Source organism: Bos javanicus, chromosome 5, assembly GCF_032452875.1.
Source record: "Bos javanicus breed banteng chromosome 5, ARS-OSU_banteng_1.0, whole genome shotgun sequence".
NCBI classification, from domain to species: domain Eukaryota; kingdom Metazoa; phylum Chordata; class Mammalia; order Artiodactyla; family Bovidae; genus Bos; species Bos javanicus.
Genome location: NC_083872.1, coordinates 49,436,187 through 49,461,189, shown reverse-complemented (window position 1 = coordinate 49,461,189; position 25,003 = coordinate 49,436,187). Strand labels below are relative to the sequence as shown.

At 41.6% G+C, this 25,003-nt stretch overlaps 2 protein-coding genes across 5 annotated transcripts in view; one reads left to right on the top strand and one right to left on the bottom strand.

Moving 5' to 3' along the window:
- TBC1D30 (TBC1 domain family member 30) overlaps positions 1-25,003 on the top strand; it is a 104,452-nt gene that overhangs the window by 26,675 nt on the left and 52,774 nt on the right. The window lies entirely within an intron of this gene.
- Positions 8,483-9,832, bottom strand: LOC133247603 (E3 ubiquitin-protein ligase SIAH1-like). Its single transcript, XM_061416603.1, has one exon. It carries the CDS (start codon positions 9,522-9,524, stop codon positions 8,706-8,708), a length of 819 nt encoding a protein of 272 aa, XP_061272587.1. The 5' UTR covers positions 9,525-9,832; the 3' UTR covers positions 8,483-8,705.

Below are 25,003 nucleotides of genomic sequence, written 5' to 3'. Positions count from 1 at the left end.
AAGAATCACTCTATTTATTTACTTATTTGGCAGCACTGGGTCTTAGCTGTGGCACACAGGATCTTTGTTACGTCATGCAGGTCTTTCATTGCAGGGTACGGACCCCCTAGCTGTGGCATGTGGACTTCAGTAGCTGCGGCACATGGCTGTCTAGTTGTGGTGTGTGGGTTCAGCCGCTGTGGCCGTTTCAGTAGTTGTAGCTGGTTCAGTTAGTTGCTGTGACATGTGGGATCTTCATTCTCAGAATAGGAATTGAACCTATGTCCCCTGCATTGCAAAGTGGATTCTTAACTACTGGACCACCAGGAGAGTCTTGGAAATATTGTCTTTATTTTTAGCTTGGTCAGTAAGTACAGGAATTTTAGGCAGCTTAGAGACTCATTTTATTAGTGCGTCAGCCCTGGCATCTTGATTATTATGATTATTATAATTAAATCTTGCTATCATAAATGCCTGGTAGAGACTTTTGTCAAGTAGGAGTGGTCATTGTTCTTCTCTGTCTGTGGTTATCTTCTCTGCAGTAGTACCTTGTCGTCTCTGGCAAGAGAAGGAATTTGTGTGACCCTAACCTTGGTGTCACTGACATTCAACATTTCCATTAAGAAGCAATTCCCTTTGCTTTTTAAAAAATTATAAAAGTAATGCACTCAACCATCTATCTACTCCTAGGTATTTCCCCAACAGAACTGGAGATGTATATCCCCATGAAAATTGGTACATGAATGTTCATAGCAACTTTTTTTTTTTAATCATAGCCCCAAAGTGGAAACAGCGCAAATGTCAGTTAGTGGATGAATGGAAAACCAAATGTGATAAACCCATATGTTGGAATATTATTCAGCCATAAACAGGAATGAAGTTACTAATTCATGTTACAACATGGATGACCCTTGAAAACATGCTTAGTGAAAGAAGCAGCCACAAAAGTCCACATACTTTATGATTCCATTTGAAATGTTCAGAATAGACAAATCCATAGAAATAGAAAATAAATTAGTCATTGCTAAGGCTGGCAGTTTGGGAGAACAGGAAGTGACTGCCGATGGCAAGGCTTTTTTGTTGGAGTGATGAAAATGTTGTGCTGTTAGATAGTACACAATTTTGTGAATATACTAAAAATCATTAAACTGTACAGTTGAAAAGGGTGAATATTTTATGGTATGTCAATTATATCAATAAAAACTTTAAATTAAAGGAACTTTGGAAAATACAGAAGTGTGAAAAAAAGAGGAAAAAATAATTTTCTAAAGATGGTCTCTTAAATTTTTGAATTTTTATTCTATTTGAATAAAAATATGAAGTTTTTAATATGAAGTTTTTCCAAAATCAGTGTACTGTATAATATTTCTGTATCCTGCCTTTTTCGTGTGACATACCGTAAACTGGTGCCATTGTCATACTTTATTCATAAACATAATTTTGAATGATTAATGCACTATTTTTCAGTCTACCATTTTTTTGTTGTTGTTACCATCTCATGGCAGTGATGAATCTCCTTTCAGTTGTGGGTACAGAAACTCATTATTTAAGCAATAAAGGAAACTGATGGACTTACCTAATTAAAAGTCCAGGGCTGTGCCTTCAGGTGTAGCTAAATCAGATACACGTGCTCAAAGAGCATATTTAAAAATATGCCTTCAACTCTTAGCTGTGCTTTCCTCTGTATTAGATAATACCCAAATGACCAACAGCAGCTCCAACACAGCAAACTTATCAAAAGAACAGATCTTTTTCCATAATTCCAGAAAGTCCCATAGTTCACTTTCCTTGACTTAGTTGGGTCACAGGCTTACTGAGAATCAGTCAATCCTTTTTTATATGTATGTAAGAAGGTGTTAGGGCTTCCCTGGTAGCTCAGTTGGTGAAGAATCTGCCTGCAGTGCAGGAGACCCGGGTTCAATCCCTGTGTCAGAAAGATCCCCTGGAAAAGGAAATGTCTACCCGCTCCAGTATTCTTGCCTTTAAAATCCCATGGACAGAGGAACTTAGTGGGCTACACAGTCCATGGGGTCGCAAGAGTCGAACACAACTTAGTGACTAAACCACCAACAAGGTGTTAAAGTAATAAGTGCTACGGGGAAAAACAACAGGATAAGAAAGATTTGGAGTTGCCGACAGTTGGTGTTGATGTTGTCAATCCTTTAAATTTTAACTATTCTAGTGAGTGTTTTAGTGGCTGCATGATTTTTGTTCTAATTTTGCTGATTACTAATGTGGTTCAGCACCTCTTTTACTATTTGTCTCTAAGAAAGATTGTCTCCTTTTTCTTATAGATTTGTATTCTGAATATGAGTCTTTGTCAGATGTATGTGATGCAAATACCTTCTCCCACTTTTCTGGTTAGCATTTTCACTCTCAAGAGTGTTGTTTAGAAGGAATCTATGTATGTTCTGCTGGGAGTCATTCTTTCCTCTCTGGAATCTCACCTGCTACTTTGTGTATAGGGTCAGATTCCTGACCTGTTTTGTTTCCTGTTGTTTAGTTAAGTTGCTCGTCCTGGGGTGTACTAAACCTGGTGATTTTTTTCAAAGCTTTTTTCCCCCCTTTTGTTTTAATATACTGAGAAAGAAATGGGAATGTTAAGATCAATTTTAGGAGTGGTGTGTGTTGCGTCTGACTCTTTGAGACCCCATGGACCACAGCACACCAGGCCTCCCTGACCTTCATCATCTCTCGGAATTTGCTCAAACTCATGTCCTTTGAGTCGGTGATGCCATCCAACCATCTCATCTTCTGTCATCCACTTCTTCTCCTCCCTTGAATCCTTCCCAGCATCAGGGTCTTTTCCAATGAGTCGGCTCTTTGCATCCGGTGGCTTCAGCTTCAGCATCAAGCCTTCTGATGAATATTCAGTGGTGTGTATGTTAAATAGCTATTCATTCTGGAACATGGGGACAGGGTTGTAATAAAAGGGTATGGAGCAGTTGAAAAAGAAGAGTGTCATTCAATGAACAAGAGTCCTTAGTTTTTATGTAGTCCAGTTTACTAGTCTTTTAGCTTCTTGGATGGCCAGCTTCATCGGCATGTGATCTGTGCAGACACATGGGGCCCGTGCTCATTAGAGCCCCACACTTGATTTAATGCTCTGTTGTTGCTGTTTATGATTTTAAGGGGTCCCATAGATTACAAAACCAGTGCTGCATTTATAGCTGGTGCTTTTTTATTCTCCCATTTTATTTTCAGAAAGTTTTAGTATTTTGTTTTCAGATCTTGAGTCACCTAGAATTGATTCATTTTGTTTGTGATATGACATAGGAGTCAAATTTCATTTGTCCACATGGACATCTAATTACTTAGCCTAGTTTATCAGAGACCATCCTTTTCCCACTGCTCTGTGGTGCCATTTTTGTAAAAATGTCTGTATGTGTGTGGTCTACTTTGAAGCTTTTATTCTGTTTTGTGTATCCTTGAGCTAATGCAACACTGTCTTAATTATTGTACTTTATGGCACCCCACTCCAGTACTCTTGCCTGGACAATCCCATGGACCAAGGAGCCTGGAAGGCTGCAGTCCATGGGGTCACTGAGGGTCAGACACGACTGAGCGACTTCACTTTCACTTTTCACTTTCATGCATTGGAGAAGGAAATGGCAACCCACTCCAGTGTTCTTGCCTGGAGAATCCCAGGGACGGGGAGCCTGGTGGGCTGCCGTCTATGGGGTCGCACAGAGTTGGACACGACTGAAGTGACTTAGCAGCATAGTAACTCTTGCTATCTGATTCTCTTGGTTCTTACACCTTGTTCTTCTTTAAGATTGTTTTATTATTGGCTTTTTGGGAAGAATTGATGTCTTTACAATGGTGGGTCTTCTGGTCTGTAAAGATGGCATTTTTAATTATTATTTATTATTATTCCAACTTATTTGAATGCTATTTTACAGTTTTCTATATAGAGGCCTTATATATTTTTACTATATTTATTCTTAGGATATTGAGTTTTCTTGATGCTGTTTTGAATTGGTATCTTTTAAGAAATTGTTTCTAGTCATTTTCTGCACATGAATTTTATACCTAGTAATCTTTTTCTTTTGTTAATTTTAATAATTTATCGTAAAAGCTTCTGTTTTTTTCTAAGTGCAAAATCTTTATCACCTGTGAATACTTTGTTTTATGGATTTCTTTACCATCCTTTTATTTTTCTCTTGTATATTGGTTAGGAACTCCAGTTTAATCTTGAATAGAAGCAGTGATAATGGTTGGAAATTTTTGTATCTTTTTTTAGATTCCACATATAAGGGATGTCATATGATATTACTCCTTCAAGGTACCTCTTTTTCCATTCTTTAGAAGAGATTGTGTAAGACTGGAATTATTCCTTTCATAAATGTTTGGTGGAATTCACTGGTAAAATATTTAGGCCTGAAGTTTCTTTGTAGGAATATTTTAAATTATGGATTCAACTTTAAAAATTATAGCATTATTTGTATTCTCTAATTCTTATTCTGTTAGCTTGGGTGAGAGACATAGAGTTTGCCCATTTCATATAACATTTCACATTTACAAGCATAAAAATTTTAATAAAAATTTTGGGTCTCTTTAGTGTTTTAATATACTAAAACAATATCACTGATTTAAATAGAATTCACTTACCACTTAAAATATCATAGAATGTATCACCATAAAGAAGAATATTCTAATACATATATGTATATTGAAAAATAAACAAAAGGTGATGTATGTGGATATCTACCTATCAAGATTGAGTAACAAATATTACTGGCACATTAGAAGTCTCTGTGTGGAGAAATGCAAATCAAAACCACAATGAGGTACCATTTCACGCCAGTCAGAATGGCTGTGATCCAAAAGTCTACAAGCAATAAATGCTGGAGAGGGTGTAGAGAAAAGGGAACCCTCTTACACTGTTGGTGGGAATGCAAACTAGTACAGCCACTATGGAGAACAGTGTGGAGATTCCTTAAAAAACTGGAAATAGAACTGCCTGTGACCCAGCAATCCCACTGCTGGGCATACACACTGAGGAAACCAGAAGTGAAAGAGACACGTGTACCCCAATGTTCACTGCAGCACTGTTTATAATAGCCAGGACATGGAAGCAACCTAGATGTCCATCAGCAGATGAATGGATAAGAAAGCTGTGGTACATATACCCAATGGAGTATTACTCAGCCATTAAAAAGAATACATTTGAATCAGTTCTAATGAGGTGGATGAAACTGGAGCCTATTATACAGAGTGAAGTAAGCCAGAAAGAAAAACACCAATACAGTATACTAACGCATATATATGGAATTTAGAAAGATGGTAATGATAACCCTGTATGCGAGATAGCAAAAGAGACACAGATGTATAGAACAGTCTTTTGGACTCTGTGGGAGAGGGAGAGGGTGGAATGATTTGGGAGAATGGCATTGAAACATGTATAATATCATGTATGAAACAAATTGCCAGTCCAGGTTCGATGCAGGATACAGGATGCTTGGGGCTGGTGCACTGGGATGACCCAGAGGGATGGGATGGGGAGGGAGGTGTGAGGGGGGTTCAGGATGGGGAACACGTGTACACCCGTGGTGGATTCATGTTGATGTATGGCAAAACCAATACAATATTGTAAAGTAATTAGCCTCCAATTAAAATAAATAAATTTAAATTAAAAAAAAATGTCTCTGTCTGTTCCTCCCTGGTTGAGATCGGCTTTCTCCCTTGCATTTGTGTTAATTATTCCCTTGCTTCTCTTTATAGTTTTTCCCACCTCCTGTACATATTCATAAATAACATATAGTTTTAAAGAGCTGAGTAGCAAGCCCACCCCTACTTGTGAAGGGAAAGGGTAATGTTACCTCTGGAAAAGCTTTGAAAAGATAACCAGTTTCTGGGTCACAGTCTGATGAATTCACTGGAGCCCCTTCTGGGGTTGTCAGAGGGCAAGATTGTAAGCGGGTCGTGTAGCATTTGCCAGGACTGTAGTTCGGACTAGTTGCTGAATAATAAGCTAAGTTAGGGGAGTAGACTACTGCTTTTTTTTGTAATTTATTTTTTTATCGAAGGATAATTACTTTACAATATTGTGTTGGTTTCTGCTATATATCAACATGAATCAGCCATAGGTATACATATATCCCCTCCCTCTTAAACCTCCCTCCCACCACCCACCCCATCCTACCTGTCTAGGTTGTCACAGAGCACCTGTTTGAGCTCCCTGAGTCATGCAGCAAAATCCCCCTTGACTATCTATTTTATATATAGTAATGCATATGTTCCTGTGCTACTTGTCCATTTGTCCCACCCTCTCATTCCCCTACTGTGTCCACAAGTCTGCTCTCTATTACTTTTTGGCTGTGCTGGGTGTTTGCTGCTGTGTGCAGGCTTTCTTGTTGTGGCGAGCAGGCTCTACTCTCTAGTTGCGGTGTGTGGGCTTCTCATCATGGTGACTTCTCTTGTTGTGGGGCGTGGACTCTAGGTGCATGGGCCCAGTAGTTGTAGCCCAGCTTAATTGCTCTGTGACTGCTGCTTATTTTTGATTTGAAGCCCGCCATGGCTTTGCTCCTGCTCTCAGAAGTAGGTCCAAGCAGAATACTTTTGTGGGTATGGAGGGGAGTAGAGAATAGGCACTTCATCAGCGCACTGAGATAAGCAAGCCCAGGTGAGAATCTGGGCCAGCTCACCTGGGAATTCTCTCCTTTAGTTAGAAAGAGGGTCTAGTAGCAGGAAGCATCTTGTGTTGACTGCAGTCCACAACCCTGTGACCTGAGTTGCTGCTCCACTCTGCACTGGCCATGCCGTGTCTGAACCTGAGCTGCTGCTCCACTCTGCCCTGGCCATGCCATGTCTGAACCCGAGCTGCTGCTCCACTCTGCCCTGGCCATGCTGTGTCTGAACCCGAGCTGCTGCTCCACTCTGCACTGGCCATGCCGTGTCTGAACCCGAGCTGCTGCTGCACTCTGCCCTGGCCATGCCATGTCTGAAGTACACCTGTCATCTTGAGATCTCTCTTCACTCTTATCCTGGAGGTTGTCTTTGCTGTGTTGGATCTCTTTCTTCTTGTGTCCCGTATTTTCTCCTCCTTATTTTTTATATCATCGCCCATGTCCCCTTGAGAAAGGATGCCTATGAGGTCAATTTCTGAAAACTGTGCAGGGATGGAAATGTCTTTATTGTATCCTTACTTTGATTGACACTTCTATTCCTGCTCTGTTGCCTCCTTGCTTTCATTGTTGGTCTAGAGAAGTCTGAAGCCTTCTGATCTGTCATCCTTTGCACTGGACTGTTTATTTTTCCTCGTTGAAAGCTTGTGAACTCTTCTGTTTGTTCTTGGCCTTCTGAAATTCATGGTCAGGTTGCTTGGTATGGGTTTATTTTCCTGCATTGTGCTGGGTCTAGACAGGCTTTTTCAATCAGGCAACATGTCTTTCAGTTCTGGAAAATTTATGTGAATTAATTCTTTGTCTTTCCTCTCTTGTTTTTTTAAAATCAAGTTTTATTGAAGTATGGTTGCTTGACAGTGTTGTGTTAGTTTCTGCTGTACAACATCCTCTATATTTTTATTTTTTTTCTTTTTTCCTCTTTCTGTAATTCTATTATTGTTTGGCTGTTAGAGCATCTGAACTAGTTCTGTAATTCTTTTTTTTTTAATTGGCCAGATATTCTTTTAATGAGAATTATAAAAGACCAAAAACATTTTTTTGCAAATTGCCTTTTTTTAAACCAATGATTTGCTTTTAATTACATATACTGTGTGAGACGATGCCTTCTTTTGCAAAACCAATAAATACAAGAACAAATTTTAAACATATGTGATTTGTCCAAGATATGTGGGGGGAGGGGAGCCTGATATTTTTTCCTCAGTATTAAAAAAAAATCAGTACTCTCTAGCTTGATAAAGAATAAGTTTGAAGGTATGACTCAACTGGAGAAGAGAGGGAGGCCATTTTATAGCTGCTTTAAATAGCTCCTGATGGTTCTTCCAATATTACCTTTGCTTTTCTGAAACCCATATCTTCACAAAATAGTTGAATTTAAAATATTTCTAATAAACTGATTAATGGGGGAAAATATGTATCAAACACATGTATAAATTTTACCATCAACAATTATGCATATCAATAAGACACTAACTTTAAAAGGTACAAAAAAAGTGAGGAAAACCGTGGATTACAGAAAAGAAAGTCAAATTTATTTAATGAAAAACTAGAATTAATAAAAATTAGCAAATACACACACACAAAAATATACACACAGCAGCAGGACTATTTATTGACTCACATAGGGGAAAAGCAGTGGTCTAAGACCACTCAACATGGCTTTTCAGTTAAAAGGAAAAAAAATGCAAACATGCACACACACACACACACACACGCACACAAAAAACAAGAACCCAGTATTTTTCAACAATATACTCAATCTACAACAAACACAAATTCAGAATTATTTTACAGTGCTTCCTTTCTTAATATAAAAGATGCCCATCTTGGGTGTGTGTGTGTATATGTATATATATATATATTTCCCCCCCCCCCAGTGGCTTACTGTTGACTTATTTTTAAATATATTAGTGTTATTACATTTATGACATTAAATATATTGCATGTTATTACATTTATTTAATGGCCTTTCCTTTTATTTACCATCATGTGTCTAGCTTCCACCTACCAAAAATTTCTGATTGGTAGGCAGATAGGTGCCTTATTCTCTGAAATCGAATGTGATGGTTTTAAACACTGGCCAGAAAATGTTTGATTGCCATTTCAACACATGGAAATAGTTACATTGATGCCTAAATTGCCATTTTCTGCAAAAAACTGTGCAACTCTGGTGTCAAAGACTAGGCAGTCGCTATTCGTAATGGCTGTTGCAATTCCCTCGTGAATAGATCGAGGCGTGGCTTCCCAAGTCAGCCGCCACCTCGGACCGTTTAGCTCAAGTCGATAAGCAAAGTCTTCAGCCTGTTTGCGTGTTCCTATCAGCTGTACAATCGCAAAGAATTGCTGGTGACCAACATATTTTTCCTGTTTCTCCAAGACTAATATGAAGTGAAAACCAAAACAGGACTGCATCATCACCCAGTCAACAGCACCAGGAAGATTAATGCCTGTTGCAAGGAAAACTATGTCCTCTCCCTGCAGGATTGTGATGGATTCATGCTGATGCATCAGATGCGGTATTACAGCATCCAGAGAGCCTTGCCATTTACAGGAAGCACCAGGGCACGGACAGGAGTAAGGCCTAAACTCACAGAACTCTTCGTGGTCTGCTTTTTCTGTGTGTGTCAAAGTTATTTCACATCCAGAAGATGCATATTTACAAGGGAAAAGGACTGAATCGGCCACTTTCTCCATAGCCAAGTTGCGAATGGATCTCAATGGGTCGCGGCAAGTTGGACAACGGGAGATCTTTGGGCGACAGTTGCTCCAAACAAGATGGCCACTGTGACACTGAAGAATGGGTGGTAACACATAGTCAAAGCAGATCGGACACTGAAAGAGACTCGCCCATTCACTGTTGCACGAAGTTGTGCCAGTCTGGGAGGTTCCAGTAGGTAACGCTGTTGCTGTCTGACGACTCATTTCTGTGGACGGAGAGCGCTCCTCGGCCCGGTCCTGGTTCAAACACGCTGGGTCGTCGCCAACCGCCGCCACCGCCTCTTCCTCAGGCCAACACTGACGGGACACTCTGGGTCGCTGATGCCGCTGGAGAGTGCGGCCCACAGCGGTCGCCCTGTCGCCCCCCAGGCCTCTGTCGCCCCCCCAGGCCTCTGTCGCCCTTTCCCACACGCCTTCCCGCTAAACACCACACAGTGGTGCGGCCGCCATGGAGGCGCGGCCACCATGAGGAGGTGCTCCGGCGTCCTGGGCGCGCTGTCATTCTCGTTTTGTTTCCTGTATCTGTTACTTTGCTTGCCTTTCTCAGAGATTATCTCAACTTTATTTCCCAATCCTGTTATGGGGACTTGTTTGGGGCATTGTTATTTGAATGTTTCATGTATATATACAGTATTCTGTTCTTATCTCATAGATGCAATATATTTTCTTATTGCTCTAGGGATATTAATTATGGAGACTTAAAACAGACACACAAAAAACAGCTATTTGGAGAAAATAGGCTGTACAGGAAGGAAAAAAATTTTCAAAACTGCTGTTCTGGTTCGAGTTCCCTGAATATTTGGTAGTCCTTGGCTGTCTGCTCTTAAATGTGAGGATCTAAAAGAATGACTTGAACTCTGTCTGAGCTCACCACTAGGGCTTATGGGCTTGGAGCTTTACTGAAGGGTTATCTGGATGGGACCTTTCTTATTCCCTACCCCCAACCCCCACCCCCCAGCCTAAGTCAGTGTCTTTAGGTTTTTCTTGTGGAGCTGGTGAGAGGCCTCAGGGAAGAGTCTCCTAACTTCTTGCCTGGGTGGAAGTTTTGTGGGGATAAGAGCTGGGTCTCTGCATTCAGCACTCAGGGTGCATATGGTCAAAGAATCCCTCGGTTTCAGGTCGAGTTCTCACTCTTAGCTGGTTGTCCAGCAACTCTGTTTTAACCCTTTTCAGGAACCAAAACTTCAGTCTCTTTTGCAGGGATGGTAGAGAAGCAAGTGGGGCTTTCCAGGTGGTGCTAGTGGTAAAGAACCTGCCTGCCAATGCAGGAGACCTAAGAGACAGGGGTTTGGTCCCTGGGTTGGGAAGATCCCCTGGAGGAGAGCATGGTAACCCACCCCAGTATTCTTGCCTGGAGAATACCATGGAGAGAGGAGCCTGGAAGGCTACAGTCCATGGGGTCACAAAGAGTTAACCATGACTGAAGTTACTCCACACAGAGGAGTAATTGACCAGCCTCATGAAGTAGAGGAGAGAATCTAGGGATCCAAATGTTTTTCAACAGCTTTCTCCCAACTCTCCTTATTAAGCCTGGCTACCTCTTTCGTGGAGTATGTGGTATAATAGAGTTTGGATTTCAGCTTTCCCATGTCATTTTGGGATCCGGCTTTCTAGGATCTGCTAAGTCAATTTCTACTTGTCTGTATGTTTTTTCTATACAATATATTTCAATAACTCTATTGCTCTTGTCTATGCTGTTTTTTTTGTTGTTGTTGTTTGTTTGTTTTTTTACTTCTTGATCCTTGTTGGTTATGATAAACAAAGATCTCTTAACTGTATTTTTAGTGTGATTTTGATGGGGACCAAAATTAGTTGGGACCAAAATTCATTGGAAGGACTGATGCTGAAACTCCAACACTTTGGCCAGTTGATGTGAAGAACTGACTCATTGGAAAAGACCCTGATGCTGGGAAAGATTGAAGGCCAGAGGAGAAGGGGACAACAGATGAGATGGTTGGATGGCATCACCGACTCTATGGACATGAGTTTGAGCAAGTTCCGGGAGTTGATGATGGACGGGGAAGCCTGACATGCTGCAGTCTATGGGGTCACAACGAGTTGGACATGACTGAGAGACTGAACTGAAAATTAGTTGGAATTTTTTTTGAATCTTCCTTAATCCAGATGTGTGTGCTCCTTTTTCCTAAGCTTGTTTGTTTTTCTAGGTGGAAAGAAATGAGCATTTTTTCAACTTTACTGAAGTTTAATTGACTTAACTTAGCATTTAGATTAAGGTAGATGTGCCTTAACTTTGGAACATGGTTGCAGAATTGTGAATTTTGGCATAAATCTGATAACAGATTTAGGTAATGTCTTGATATATGATTAGCAGCTTGGTCTGCCCTAAAGTTACTTAGTAAGACTATGACTAGAATAAAGAAAGTAGCTTATCATTGCTTACAATACATTTTAACAACAGTTTCCTCTCATATTCTTTAAGCTCTTAGTGTCTTGCTGCTGAATTATTTTTTCATATTGTCATAATTTATTTATTCTTATCCATATTGGAAATTTGTAAAATGTTTGAAAGTACTGTATAGCTTTAGAACCTCTCACTTCTGGGGAGATTCTTGTGACTTTGAAAGAAAAAACAGTAGATGTTTCTTGTGACCTCATCACAAAGAGAACTGGTTTTTAGAGGAAAAAAATCAGTCTCAAATTCGTAATAATTTAGAGCTAGAAGAGAACTTAAACGTGATTTCTGTTTACTCCCGACCTTAGGGTTGAGCAAAATGAGGTGTGGAAGAGTTAAAAGTGTTGCTGAATATAATCTAAAAACAAAGAACAGAACAACAACAACACAAAAACTGAATCACTATGCTGTACACTTAAATCTAACCCAATATTGTAAATCGATTATACTTCAATTAAAAAAACACAAAACATTATGGAAACTGTGTTGATCGGTAACTCAGTCAAGGCTCCCCTGGTTGGTGGTGTCCTAGTGATCATTTATGACAAAAGAAAACTACATTCATCAGCAGAGGGAGTTCTCTTTCTCTTTTTAGTTTTCCTAAGAACCGTGTTAAATCTATGTTCTCTGTATTGTTGGTCGTTACTTGAATCCTAGTTCAGCCATGTAATTACACGAGGTGCAGTTTCATGTAAGTCCTTTGACATCCCTGTGCTTCATTTTTCTCATCATTGGGGGTGGGGGGGTGGGAAAAAAACGGGGGCGGGACATGATGATAATACCTACTTCATAGGATGGTTATGAGAATTAAGTGAGTTAAATTATACAAAATGCTTATTGAACAGGGTCTGGACATACCGTTTTCTATGAATGCCATTATTCCTGCTGGGAGGAGATTTAGAGGCTGCCTTTTCCATCAACATGTGGGTACTTGCCTTTTGAAGGCAACTGTGAAGGCTGTTGGGGTTCTTCACATTTTAAAAATTTGATAAGATGGGATTGTTTGAGGAGGAGATACTGGTTATCATAATTTGGGATTTAGACTTTTCAGCTCTTTGGGAAAGGATGGCTTACTCTTGTCCAATAGCATGGAAGGAGATTGCTCCTCTTTTGTGTGTTTCCGTTGAAAAGCTGATGGTTAAACGTTTTGGGGATACACATTTTATCTGAAAGTAGGCAACTGCCTGTGTGTACAAGGCCAGTAGGGTCCAAGGTGAGAATCACCTATGTCCCCCTTGAAGCCTTGCGAAGAAGAACTAGGAATAGAAATGATAGGAATGTGCTACGTGGCTAGGGGTAGGTGGGCTGGGGAAACATCCCAGGCAGAGATAATTGTAGAGGCTGTGAGGACATCAGTACTTAGGATGTACTTCTGGTAATCCTAGTATTTCTGGGTATAAAATTGGGCTAGTGTAACTGCCTGTTAACATAGAACACTAATGTCCGTGAACTGCCTTCTCAGCTGGATTGAAAGCTGTTTGAGGGCATGGCTATTTGACAATAGCTATTGGATAAGTAAACATTTATTTTGTTAGTATACAGTGCTGATAATGATAATGCAATATTATCTCTATGTGAGGGTGAAGTGAATGGAGAAAATTAGATGACGTCATTCTAGTTAGAAAGTCTGAAAAATAGGTTGAGAATTTATACTGTTTATAAATTTATATATTTATAAGTTTATATATCTCAAATAGTAAAGAGTCTGCCTGCAATACAGGAGACCCGGGTTCAATCCCTGAATCTGGATGGTCCCCTGGAGAAATAAATAGCAACCCACTCCAGCATTCTTGCCTGGGAAATCCCATGGACAGAGGAATCTGGCGGGCTACAACTTAGTGATTAAACAACAAAAAAGCAACAGGAGAATAGCCAAGACAAATTATTCAGCTATGTTTTCTTTATAGAGTATCTCTTTCACATCATTGTAAAATTTTACCTCTCTACTCTCAATTCTAAATATGGATCTGATTAACTCCCTCCCCAAACTGCAGGACCTTTATTTTCCTACCTACTTCTTGGAATTTTCGTCAGGATTTTACTTTTGATGTCATTGAGCAATAGTCTAGCGTTTTTTTTTTTTTTTTTTTCTGGGGAGGGCATGAACAAGTTGGTATTTGCAATGGACTCTGTATAGAAACATGTTTTAATGTTATGTTGGAAGAGAATTGTCTCTAACGAATGCACATCGTTGGCCCGTGCCTGGTCTTTTAGAGCTCTTTTTTGTCTTATACAGTATCTTACACCATTTGCAGAAAGAAGTGTTCTGGGATGTGGTCACTAAGGCAACATCAAAATTTACTCTTTGGCCTGCGATCTCTCCCAGAAGCTTTCTGTGCTGTATGGAAGTTGCTATAGCTGGGCTCCTTGTTTTTTGTGTGTGTCTAGTTCTTCCAGCTCAAGGTGGAGATCGCCTCACACCTTACTGACACTACCCAGGGTGGACAGCAGAGGGCAGGCCTGCTCCTTTCCCTGACCTGGGACCTGCACTCTTCTTCCTAACTGGGTCTGCTGCCTCTGACATTCAGCGGTTTTCTGACTTGTCAGATCACAGTTTCTGGCATCAGTTATGTAATATAATTCAAACCAGTGGAGAAGGGACAGAGAAATCATTTCCTTGTTTTCTCTATACATCTTGGATTCTTTCTGGGAAGATTCTTTTAGCCCACGTTGGTGGCCCTCTCTGAACTTTTTCTGCCCTATTTCTCCCAGGATGACCCATAAGAGGTATTAGGGATTCGACTCTCTGCTCGTATAGTGTGAGAAGATTGTGGTCCTCAGGTGTAAGATTCAGCTCTCTATTCATGTAATGAGAAGGTGTGGTTCTCAGGTGTTAGGTGATGATTCTTAATAGGTCATCAAGGAAGCTTTTCAAGTTTGATTCCTGCATTGAGAGCCACATCCATATGAATAGATTTGTTGTTGTTATTCTTGGAAAGATGTGATATTATTTCTCCTTTGTAGAGCAGGTGCTAAATTGGCAAATAGTATTGGGCTGTGAGTTCAGGAGTCCTGGATTCTGTGTCTGATGCTGTTGGTTTTTCTGCACATCATCCTGCTTGCCTTTGTTCATCTATTTGAAGAAACAGTATTCTTCTAGGGGACTTACTGGTGACTCTTCATAGTATCTCATTGAGGAAAACAACATGTCCTCTTTCAAAGTTTTAGCCTTTGTATTTGTGAGCAGAAACAATTCACCCCATGTCAGAAAAACAACAAATTTCCCAAACCGATTGTTAAAAAATTTAGTTGCGATGTTTATCCCTTTATTTGAGTGAAAGTTGAACAGTGAGTGGAAGGTGTCTCCGTTATTGTCATTGTCATGCTGTGCTCAGTCATGGCCCACTCTTTGTGACCTCATGGACTGTAGCTCGCCAGGCTCTTCTGTCCATGGGATTTCCCAGGCAAGAACACTGGAGCTGGTTGCCCATTTCGTACACCAGGGGATCTTCTTGACCCAGGGATCAAACCCACGACTCTTCTGTCTCCTGCAGTGGCAGGTGGGTTCCTTACCACTAGTGCTACCTGGCAAGCCCTAGTGTGCTATATAGTCCACAGGGTTGCAAAGAGCCAGACATGACAACGAAGAGTCAGCAGCAGTAGCACACACACGGGCACCTGGGAAGGCCAGTGGTTTGTGAGATTCACTCCACCTGTGTGGACCAGTCACCTTCAGCATCCAGTGGTATCAATGTCCTCTCCATGGATGGCTGGGACCATACTTTCTTAAACTTTCCCATTAAGTTAATACTCCTTGCACTTGAATTTCAGTCTGTGTTTTACTTGAAACTATATCCAGAATTGGTATCAGTGCTGTAACTATAGTTAGGGAATGGGAGTCTCAGAATGAGTAAATGACCTGACTGGGATTTCCCTGTTAATCAATCCAATGCTCCTGTCAATTTATAGAATAATGAAATTTGAGATCCTTGGGGACCAGCTAGTCCAGCATGCTTATTTTACAGGTGAGGAAATCGGAGGCTGAAAATGGCTAATAAGATGGTTGCAACTACCTCACATCTATTAGGAAGGCTGCTGTTAAAAAAGAAAACAGAAAATGATTGTTGGTGAGAATGTGTGAAAAACGGAAACCCTTTTAGAGGGACAGTAAAATGGTGCTGCTGCTATGAAAAATGGTATGACAGTTCCCCCCAAAACTAAAAATAGAAGTACCGTATGATCTCACAATTCTGGGTATACAATTGTCCCTCGGTGTCTACAGGATCACTTCCAAAATCCTTGGATGCTTGAGTCTCTCTGTATCTGTAGTGCATATCTGTGGAGTCAACCAGCTGCAGATGGTGTAAAAAATCTGCATATAAATGGACAAGCACAGTTCAAACCCATGTTGTTCAAGAGTCAACTGTATACCCCAAAGAATTGAAAGCAGGGTCTAGAAAAGATATCTGTACACCCATGTTTATAGCAACGCTTTTCACAGTATGTGAAAATATTCCACAAGATGTGGAAGTGACCCAAGTGTCCATCGACGGATGAACGGATACATGAAATGTGGTATATACATATGTGTGCTTAGTTGCTCAGTCGTGTCCGACTCTGTGCGACCCCATGGACTGTAGCCCACCAGGTTCCTCTGTCCGTGGGGATCGTGTCTGACTCTGTGCAACCCCATGGACTGTAGCCCACCAGATTCCTCTGTCTGTGGGGATTCTCTGGGCAAGAATACTGGGGTGGGTTGCCATGCCCTCCTCTGATACATACATATGGTGGAATCTTATTTACCGTTTAAAAGGAAAACAAGTCTCACATATGCTAAAACATGGCTGATCCTTGAGGACATTATGCTAAGTGAAATAATAGTCACAAAAAAACAAATAGGTACCACTTATATGAGGCATCTAGAATCATGAAATTCACAGAGACACAAAGTAGAATGGTTGTCACTAGGGGCTGGGAGGAGGGAGGATGGGAGTTGTTTAATAAGTAGAGTTTCAGTTTGGAAAGATGAAGAGTTCTGGAGATGCATTGCACAACAGCGCAAATGTACTTAACATTATTGAACTGTACATGGAAAATGGTTAAGAGGGTAAATTTTATGCATATTTTATCACTCCCCCTCAAAGGTCTTATGGCCACTTGGATAGTTGGTGCTTCCTTGCCTCTCAACTATTCTGTGCTTGTCCTCATATGCCATTAATGACATTCTTCCCACAAAATCAATCATGCGCCAGAAGCTAACACATCCTTTCCTAACTGGGTTGTCACCACCCAGAAAGATCATTTTCATTGTTGACATGTGGTTGCTGTTTGATGCTCCATTGTTGAAGTGTGGTTGCTGTTTGATGCTCCATCCTCCTCTCTTCAAATTGTTCTTTCCCACTCTGCGCTCCAGGCAGGATGAATTACAGCTGGTTGTAAAAATTCACCACATGCTCTTGGCACGTGCTATTCGCTTTGGTACTCTCCTCTCCATTACCTCTCTATGGTAACTTCTACTTTTAGGATCCAGCTGAGGCATCATGTCTTCTGGAAAGTACCTTTGACCACAGAGTCTGAATCTGGGGCTTCTCTGTTCAGGCTCGTCCTGGCCACATGGAGTTGTCATGCTTCTGTCCCGTGGTCTGTATCTCCCGCTGGACTATGCCTTACTTATTTGACGTTCCCGGTGTCTAGTACTCTGCTTGCATGGGGTAGTTGCTCAAAAACCTCTGCTGAAAAAATAACAGTGTCTTGGAAGATGCTGTTGTAAGAGAGGCATATTCAAAAATGTGCATCATCAATCACTGATCTGCAGCTCTCTGGCTTCTTTTTTTAAAGAATATCTCTCATTTTTTTAAACTGTGGTAAAATGTAACCTAAACTGCGCCATCTTTTAAAAAATAATTTTATGTATTTATTTTTCACTGCGCTGGGTCTTTGTTGCTGTGCAGGCTTTTCTCTGATTGTGGCAAGCAGGAGCAACTCTCTAGTTGCAGTGCACAGGCTTCTCATTGCAGTGGCTTCTGTGGCAGAGCACGTGCTCCAGGGCTTCAGGAGTTGTGGCTCCGGGCCCTAGAGCTCAGGCTCAGTAGTTGTGGCCCACTGGCTTAGTTGCACTGTGGCATGTGGGATCTTCCCAGGCCAGGGATTGAATCCATGTTTCCTGCGTTGGCAGGTGGATTCTTTACCACTGAGTCACCAGGGAAGCCCCTAGACTTTTCCATTTTAAGTATGTGGTTCATTAGTATTCCGTAGAGCCATAGTTGCTGTGCAGCCATCACCACCATCCATCTCCAGAACTCTTCATCTTGCAGAACTGAAGCTCTGCACCCATTAAGCAAAACTCCCCAGTCCTCTCCTCAGTCCCTGGCAACCTCCACTGAGTATGGGTCCTTTTACGATGGGCTTATTTCATTTAGCAGAATGTCCTCAAGGTTCATCCGTGTAGTAGCAGCATGTGTCAGAATTGCCTTCACTGTTAATGCTGAAAAATATTCCACTGTGTGTAGGTAACACATTTTGTTTATTCATTCATTGATCTACACTTGGATTGCTTCCATCCCTTGGCTATTGTGAATAAGGCTGACATGAACATGGGGCAGCTCTAACTTTTTAAGCATGACAAGCCTGTCCTTGTGTTGTTCACACAGCATCACATAAACACAGCTTTCATACTCTGAATTCTTCCTACCTCCATCCTGAGTCATTTTTCTCCATCCATCTGCTTTCTTCCCTGTTTCAGTCTCCCCAGTTTAGGTCTTGTAACTTGTTTTCCTCACTTAGAACTGCTTCTTTTATGACAAACCCACAGCCAGTGTAATACTCAAGGGTGAAAAGCTGAAAGCCTTCCCACTAAAATCTGGTACAAGACAAGGATGTTCACTCTTACCACATCTCTTCACCATAGTATTGGGAGTCCTAGGCACAGCAATCAGACAAGAAGAAGAAACAAAAGGTATCCAAATTGGACAGGAAGAGGTAAAATTGTCACTCTATGCAAATGAAACCATAGAACTGCTTCTGTGGTTTCCCTCTGCATCTGTGATTCACACTCACCCTCTTGTCTGTTTTTTCAGATCAGTCATGCTACAGGCCCAGTTGTGGAAGACCTGTTTCTCTACCTCGTGGAGTTTGGGATCTTTTGACAGAATGTTTTCCCTTCCCTCATCTATTGTCTCCTCCGCACCAGCATTTTCTCTTCTGCTTTGCCAGCTATTCCCACTGGAGAAAGGAAGCTCCACTGGCAGCAGCCTTCCCATGCCCTGTTCAGCGTGAAGCAACCCCTTCCTTCCCCTTGACCCCTGCTGCTTCCTTTCCCCCATCTCCCACGATTGCAAGGCTTCGGAGACATCAAAAGTGATCTCCTGAGCTAGAGATGACCTATTGCAAAATACAGCCCCCACTCTCAACAGCCGTTGTTAGGGAATCTGGTGGGAGGGGGGTTTGTTTCACATCTTTTCTGCCTGGTATCCTGCTTCTCCAAGGTCACGTGCTGTCTGTCCCTGTAGCACCGTCTTTTCTCTTCACTCTGTGCCTGTTCCTCCTCTTTTAGTCCCCAAAGTACCGCTGGCAGGAGGCTGGCTGTGAGTAATGTCCTTGACTGAAGGTTTTAGGATGACATGGAGGAAAGCTGCAGCATGGAAGTACAAGAGGTGGTTGACTGGTGAACTGAATCTTGGACATCCTTGCTTTTAAATGTTCTTGGGCCATTTTCCTCTGGGAATTTCTCCCTGGTAGTCTTTTCCTTTAGGCTCTAGTAATCTGGTGGCTCAGATGGTAAAGAATGTGCCTGCAATGCAGGAGACTCAGGTTCGATCCCAGAGTCTGGAAGATCCTCTGGAGAAGGAAATGGCAACCCATTCCCGTATTCTTGCCTGGAGAATCCCATGGACAGAGGAACCTGACGGGCTGTAGTCCATGGGGTTGAACAGAGTCTGGACATACCTGAGGGACTAACACTTTCACAATAATCTATTTTAGGCTTCCCAGGTGGTGCTAGTGGTAAGCAGGAGATGTAAGAGATTCAGGTTTGATCCCTGGGTTGGGAAGATCCCCTGGAGAAGGGAATGGTGACCCACTCCAGTATTCTGGCTTGGAGAATCCCATGGACAGAGGGGCTTGGTGGGCTATAGTCCATCTGGGTCGCAAAGAGTACAACAGGACTAAAGTGACAGCCCAAGCACAATCTATTTTAGGGCTCAACTGCCCTTGCGGTCAGAAAGCCAGAGGATCAGGAGTTAGACGGTAAACCCGCACCACCACCACCGCTGCTACTGCTGCTAAGTCGCTTCAGTCGTGTCCGACTCTGTGCGACCCCACAGACGGCAGCCCACCAGGCTCCCCCGTCCCTGGGATTCTCCAGGCAAGAACACTGGAGTGGGTTGCCATTTCCTTCTCCAAAGCATGAAAGTGAAAAGTGAAAGTGAAGTCGCTCAGTCAAATCTGACTCTTAGCGACCCCATGGACTGCAGCCTACCAGGCTCCTCCTTCCATGGGATTTTCCAGGCAACTGGAGTGGGGTGCCATCGCCTTCTCCGAAACCTGCGCCACTGGGCTTGCCTAAATTTTTCCTCACAGGAGAGTCAGCTGTAGTTAACTTTGCTGCCCGTGCTACCCTTCTACGTACCCTTCCCAGCTCATCTAGAATGAGCTCAGGTGGGATGGTGGAGGCATTCTAAACACTTCTGTTTGGCTAAAGTTCATTTTGAATCAAGTCATACAGTAAATTTTGTTTTGATTTTTAAAACTTTTTTATTGAATGAAAGATTCTTTAAATTCTATGGTGCTTTACAGTTTTTAAAATGTGCACACACATGATTTCATATAATCTCATAATAACCCTTTTTTCTCTTTTCCTCTCCCCTTTTATATTGCCCTTCCTCCTTCCCAGTGGTAACCACTGGTTTGTTCTCTGTATTTGTGAGCCTGCTTCTTTTTTATTTTATTCACCAGTTCATTGTGTTTTTTAAGTTCCACATATAAGTGATGGGTTTCCCTGGTGGCTCAGATGGTAAGAAAATGCTGAAGAGCAGGCTTTGATCCCTGGGCTGGGGAGATCCCTGGGAGAAGGGAATGACAACCCACTACAGTATTCTTGCCTGGAGAATTCCATGAACAGAGGAGCCTGGTGGGCTATACAGTCCACGAGGTTGCAAAGAGTCTGACATGACTGAGTGACTAACACTAACTAACTGCAGGTGATATCATACAGTATTTCACAGAGCACAGTGCCTTTTAGGTTCATGCATGTTGCTCCAAGACATTATTACATTCTTTCTTAATGGCCAAGTATCATTCCATTGTGTGTGTGTGTGTGTGTGTGTGTATACACACATGCACACATCCTTTTTACCCATTCATCTTAGGTACCAAGTGTACCTAAGTGATGTACACTTAGGTTGCTTCCATTGGGGTGCATGTATCTTTTTGAATTAGTGTTTTTTGTTTTTCTTCAGATATATACCCAGAAGTTGCTGGGTCATACGAATCCTCCCTAGCAGCTGCACCAATTTACATTTCCACCAACAGTGTACGAGGGTTCCCTTTTCTTTACGTCTTCGCCGGCATTTGTTCTTCGTGTTCTTTTTGATGACAGCCATTCTGACCGGTTGTACACCAAATTTTGTAATGGAAGTGTTGGACATCCAGCAAGGAGGCATCTGAAGCATTGAGTCACTGCATCAAAGCCTCAACGTCAGCAAGTGGTTAATGAGCTTTTTCTGTTGTGTGTGATATTGTGCAAGAGTTTCAAACACATTTTTAAAAGTCTGGGCAATTTAGTCTGAATCATCTCCAATGTTACCCTGACTCTGGGACACAGTGATTGTGACAGCTGGTCCCTGCACAAGAGGAAGCACAACAATGGCACAGAAATTATTCAAGAACAATTATACCCAAAGTCCTCATCATCGAATGTTTTCTCTCTATGGAGAGGATCTTTGGTTTGTCGCTTTCTCCGCTCTTGAGCTTGTTTCCTGTTTCACATTTGACAGATTATTTTCAGAGACAAATTGTATCTGCAGTTTCTTGCGGGAACTTCAAGGGGGCCCAGATTTTTCCTGGATGAGTTATAAGGGTGGTTGATGCAGAAATGATTGTCTTGTGAGGTTTCCACCAAGCCCCATGTCGCCAGGGGCTCTTAGAGGAAACAGCTGGTCTTCAGTAATCCTTCCCTAAGAGCTTCACCCATTTTCTCTGGCATCATGGAATCTTTTTATTTAATTGGCAGTGCTATGTGGACCTTGTTGATGCTGCTTCTCTGTTATCACTACCAGTACCTTGTTTGTTTTAGTAGGTAAATAATACATGGGGAGTTTAAGGAGATGGTGGATGTTTCATTCACTTGGTAACATAAATGAGGCTGTGAACAAGTCTCCTTTCAAAACTTCCAGAGTGTTTTTGGTCCTGCTTAGATCAGAACTATCTGGTTATATTTTATTGGCTTGGTGTAGCTTTTCAGGGAGGTGGACCTGGGTTCAACTCCCAGCTCCACCACTTATTAGTCATATGACCTTGGGAAACTTACTTAACCGCTTCATTTGTTCCTTCTTCTTTCCTTTCTTCCTTCAGGAATAAAAAAATTTAAAAAGTACAAGGAAAAATACAATAAATTCCTATATTCCTACCACTCAGAATTAACTATTTATAGTTGAATCTATTTTCTTTTAGTCATTTCCTTGTCATGCTTAGTAAAAAATTATTACCCTGATAATATATGTGTACACTCTCCCTTTACTCCCCACTTCTTGGGGAATAATGCTTACCTTGTGGGGTTAAAATAAGATAAGAGACCTAAAGCACCTAGCCAGTGCCTGAGCCATAGCAGACAGCTGGTGCACGGTAGCTGTTATTTATTTTTCTCCTTCCATCCTTACTTCTCTCTTTGTGCATCTCCATTAGAAACTGTAGTCCTCGAAAACTGACAACCTTCTAAAAATGATTTTTTTCTTCCACAAACTCTTTTCCCTTCTAGGGTGTATTTGTAGCCCCCAACTCAAGGAATTGATATCAATACATGTGGGAATGGATAGAATGCACCAAACAACTTATTTATATTGCAAATAATCAAAATACATTGAAAGGCCAGGACTTGCTGGTGAATGATGGATTACATTTGGGAAACCCTTTAAAACAAAATGATTGAACCAAATTTTAGATAACTGCATGCATTATTTTAAAAGCTGTGATATTGCAGGAATAGAAAGATTGAGATGAAAATTGCTTATTTAAACTCTGCTTAGGAAGATTGGTTTCTTCCTTGTAGTGATCTTGCAAAGCAAGAGGCTGTTGAGTAATTAATACTAGGGCTTTATTAATTTATGAGAGCAGAGAAGGATTAGCTTGTTTGCACTGAAGTGAATTCTTTCCAAGTAACATGTTGAAAAAATTAAATGATGAGAAGTGCAAACAGTTTGTCAATTTAAATGAATATTCCTTTTTATGGGCTTCCTAGACTTGTTTTAGGAGAAGGCAATGGCACCCCACTCCAGTACTCTTGCCTGGAGAATCCCATGGATGGAGGAGCCTGGTGGGATGCAGTCCATGGGGTTGTTAAGAGTTGGACACGATTGAGCGACTTTGCTTTCACTTTTCACTTTCACTCATTGGAGAAGGAAATGGCAACCCACTCCAGTATTGTGTTCTTGCCTGGAGAATCCCAGGGACGGGGGAGCCTGGTGGGCTGCCGTCTATGGGGTTGCACAGAGTCAGACATGACTGAAGCAACTTAGCAGCAGCAGCAGCAGCAGCAGACTGGTTTTGAGGCTTCCCTTGTGGCTTAGCTGGTCAAGAATCCGCCTGCAATTTGGGAGACCTGGGTTCAATCCCTGGGTTGGGAAGATCCTCTGGAGAAGGGAAAGGCTACTCACTCCAGTATTCTGGCTTGGAGAATTCCATGGACTGTATAGTCCATGGGGTCGCAAAGAGTTGGACACAACTGAGCGATTTTCACTTTCACTTAGACTGGTTTTGCAATAAAATCTCTAGGCCCAAAAGCAAGGTAACATAATTAAAGAGCAAAGACACTCAAGTGACCAGGTGGCATCGTTTGTAACCTACAACAATGTTGATGTAAAAACTTTCAAGATGTCTTTCCTTAAATTCTAAGTGCCTTTAATACTGTGTACTAATGATAACAATAAATCATTTATAAAGAACTTACTCTGAGCCAGACAGTACCATAAGTGCTTTCCTTGTATTATTTGATCCTTAGAATAACTGTTTTGAAATACATTGTTTCCCATTTAATGGGTGAAGAAATGAGATAATTAACCTACCCAAGTTTATGTAGTTCCTGAATGTTGGAGCCAGGTTTCAATCCAGGTAGCTGGTTCTAGAGTCTGATTTTAGCCGGTGTACTATCCTGGAGGTTCCCCAGTAGCTCAGGTGGTAAAGAATCCACCTGCAATGTGGGAGATGTTGGTTTGATCCCTGGGTTGGGAAGATCCCTTGGAAGAGGGCACGGCAATCCACTCCATTGTTCTTGCCTGGAGAATCCCGTGGACAGAGGACTGCCAATAGCTAGAATTTAGGAGTGTTTTACCTGATGAAAGTGAAAGGCACTCAGTTGTGTCCGACTCTTTGAGACCCCATGGACTGTGGCCCACCAGGCTCCTCTGTCCATGGAATTCTCCAGGCAAGAATACTGGAGTGGGTAGCTATTCCCTTCTCCAGGGGATCTTCCTGACCCAGGGATCAAACACAGGTCTTCTGTATTACAGGAGAACTTTTTACTGTCTGAGCCACCAGGGAAGAGTAGAGCACATACGTGATATTTGAGCATCACATATATTTTGGAAACTTGTCAGGGAGACTAAGAATAGTGATTATGGATTTTTTTTGGATACATGGCATAAATGTCAGTCAAAATAACTTCATAAACACATCTGCTTATTTCTCTGGTAGTTGAATAAAAAGTCCTCCACCCCTGCTTTTTTTTTTTTTTTTTTTAAGGAGTGAGAATGTCTGGCTCTCTTCTTGACATGAGTTTATGATGTTGTTTATTGTTCGTGTTCTTGTACTGAGTGTCAGGTGTGTATGAGCCCCATGCTGCTTGCAGGCAGGGGAGGCGAGAGATCCAACAATGAAGAAGTCTTAGATCCTGTGTTCAATGCAATTTATGTTCTACTGAGAAGCGTGTAAATAATTCAAGGGTGTGGGTCAATGAGGTGTGGCAGTGGGAGAAGTGTGGCGTCTGAAATATAGGCAGTTACCATTTAAAAATGTTCAGTCAGCAGGATCCCAACCTGATATTCTTTGTGTCATAAATGCAATTAAAAAAATTTACTGAGTTCTTACTGTATTTTAGGCCTCATGCTAGAAAATTATTTTT

What these genes read in the sequence shown, in the direction of transcription:
- LOC133247603 (XM_061416603.1), bottom strand. Translation starts at nt 9,524, where the DNA reads ATGAGTCGTCAGACAGCAACAGCGTTACCTACTGGAACCTCCCAGACT.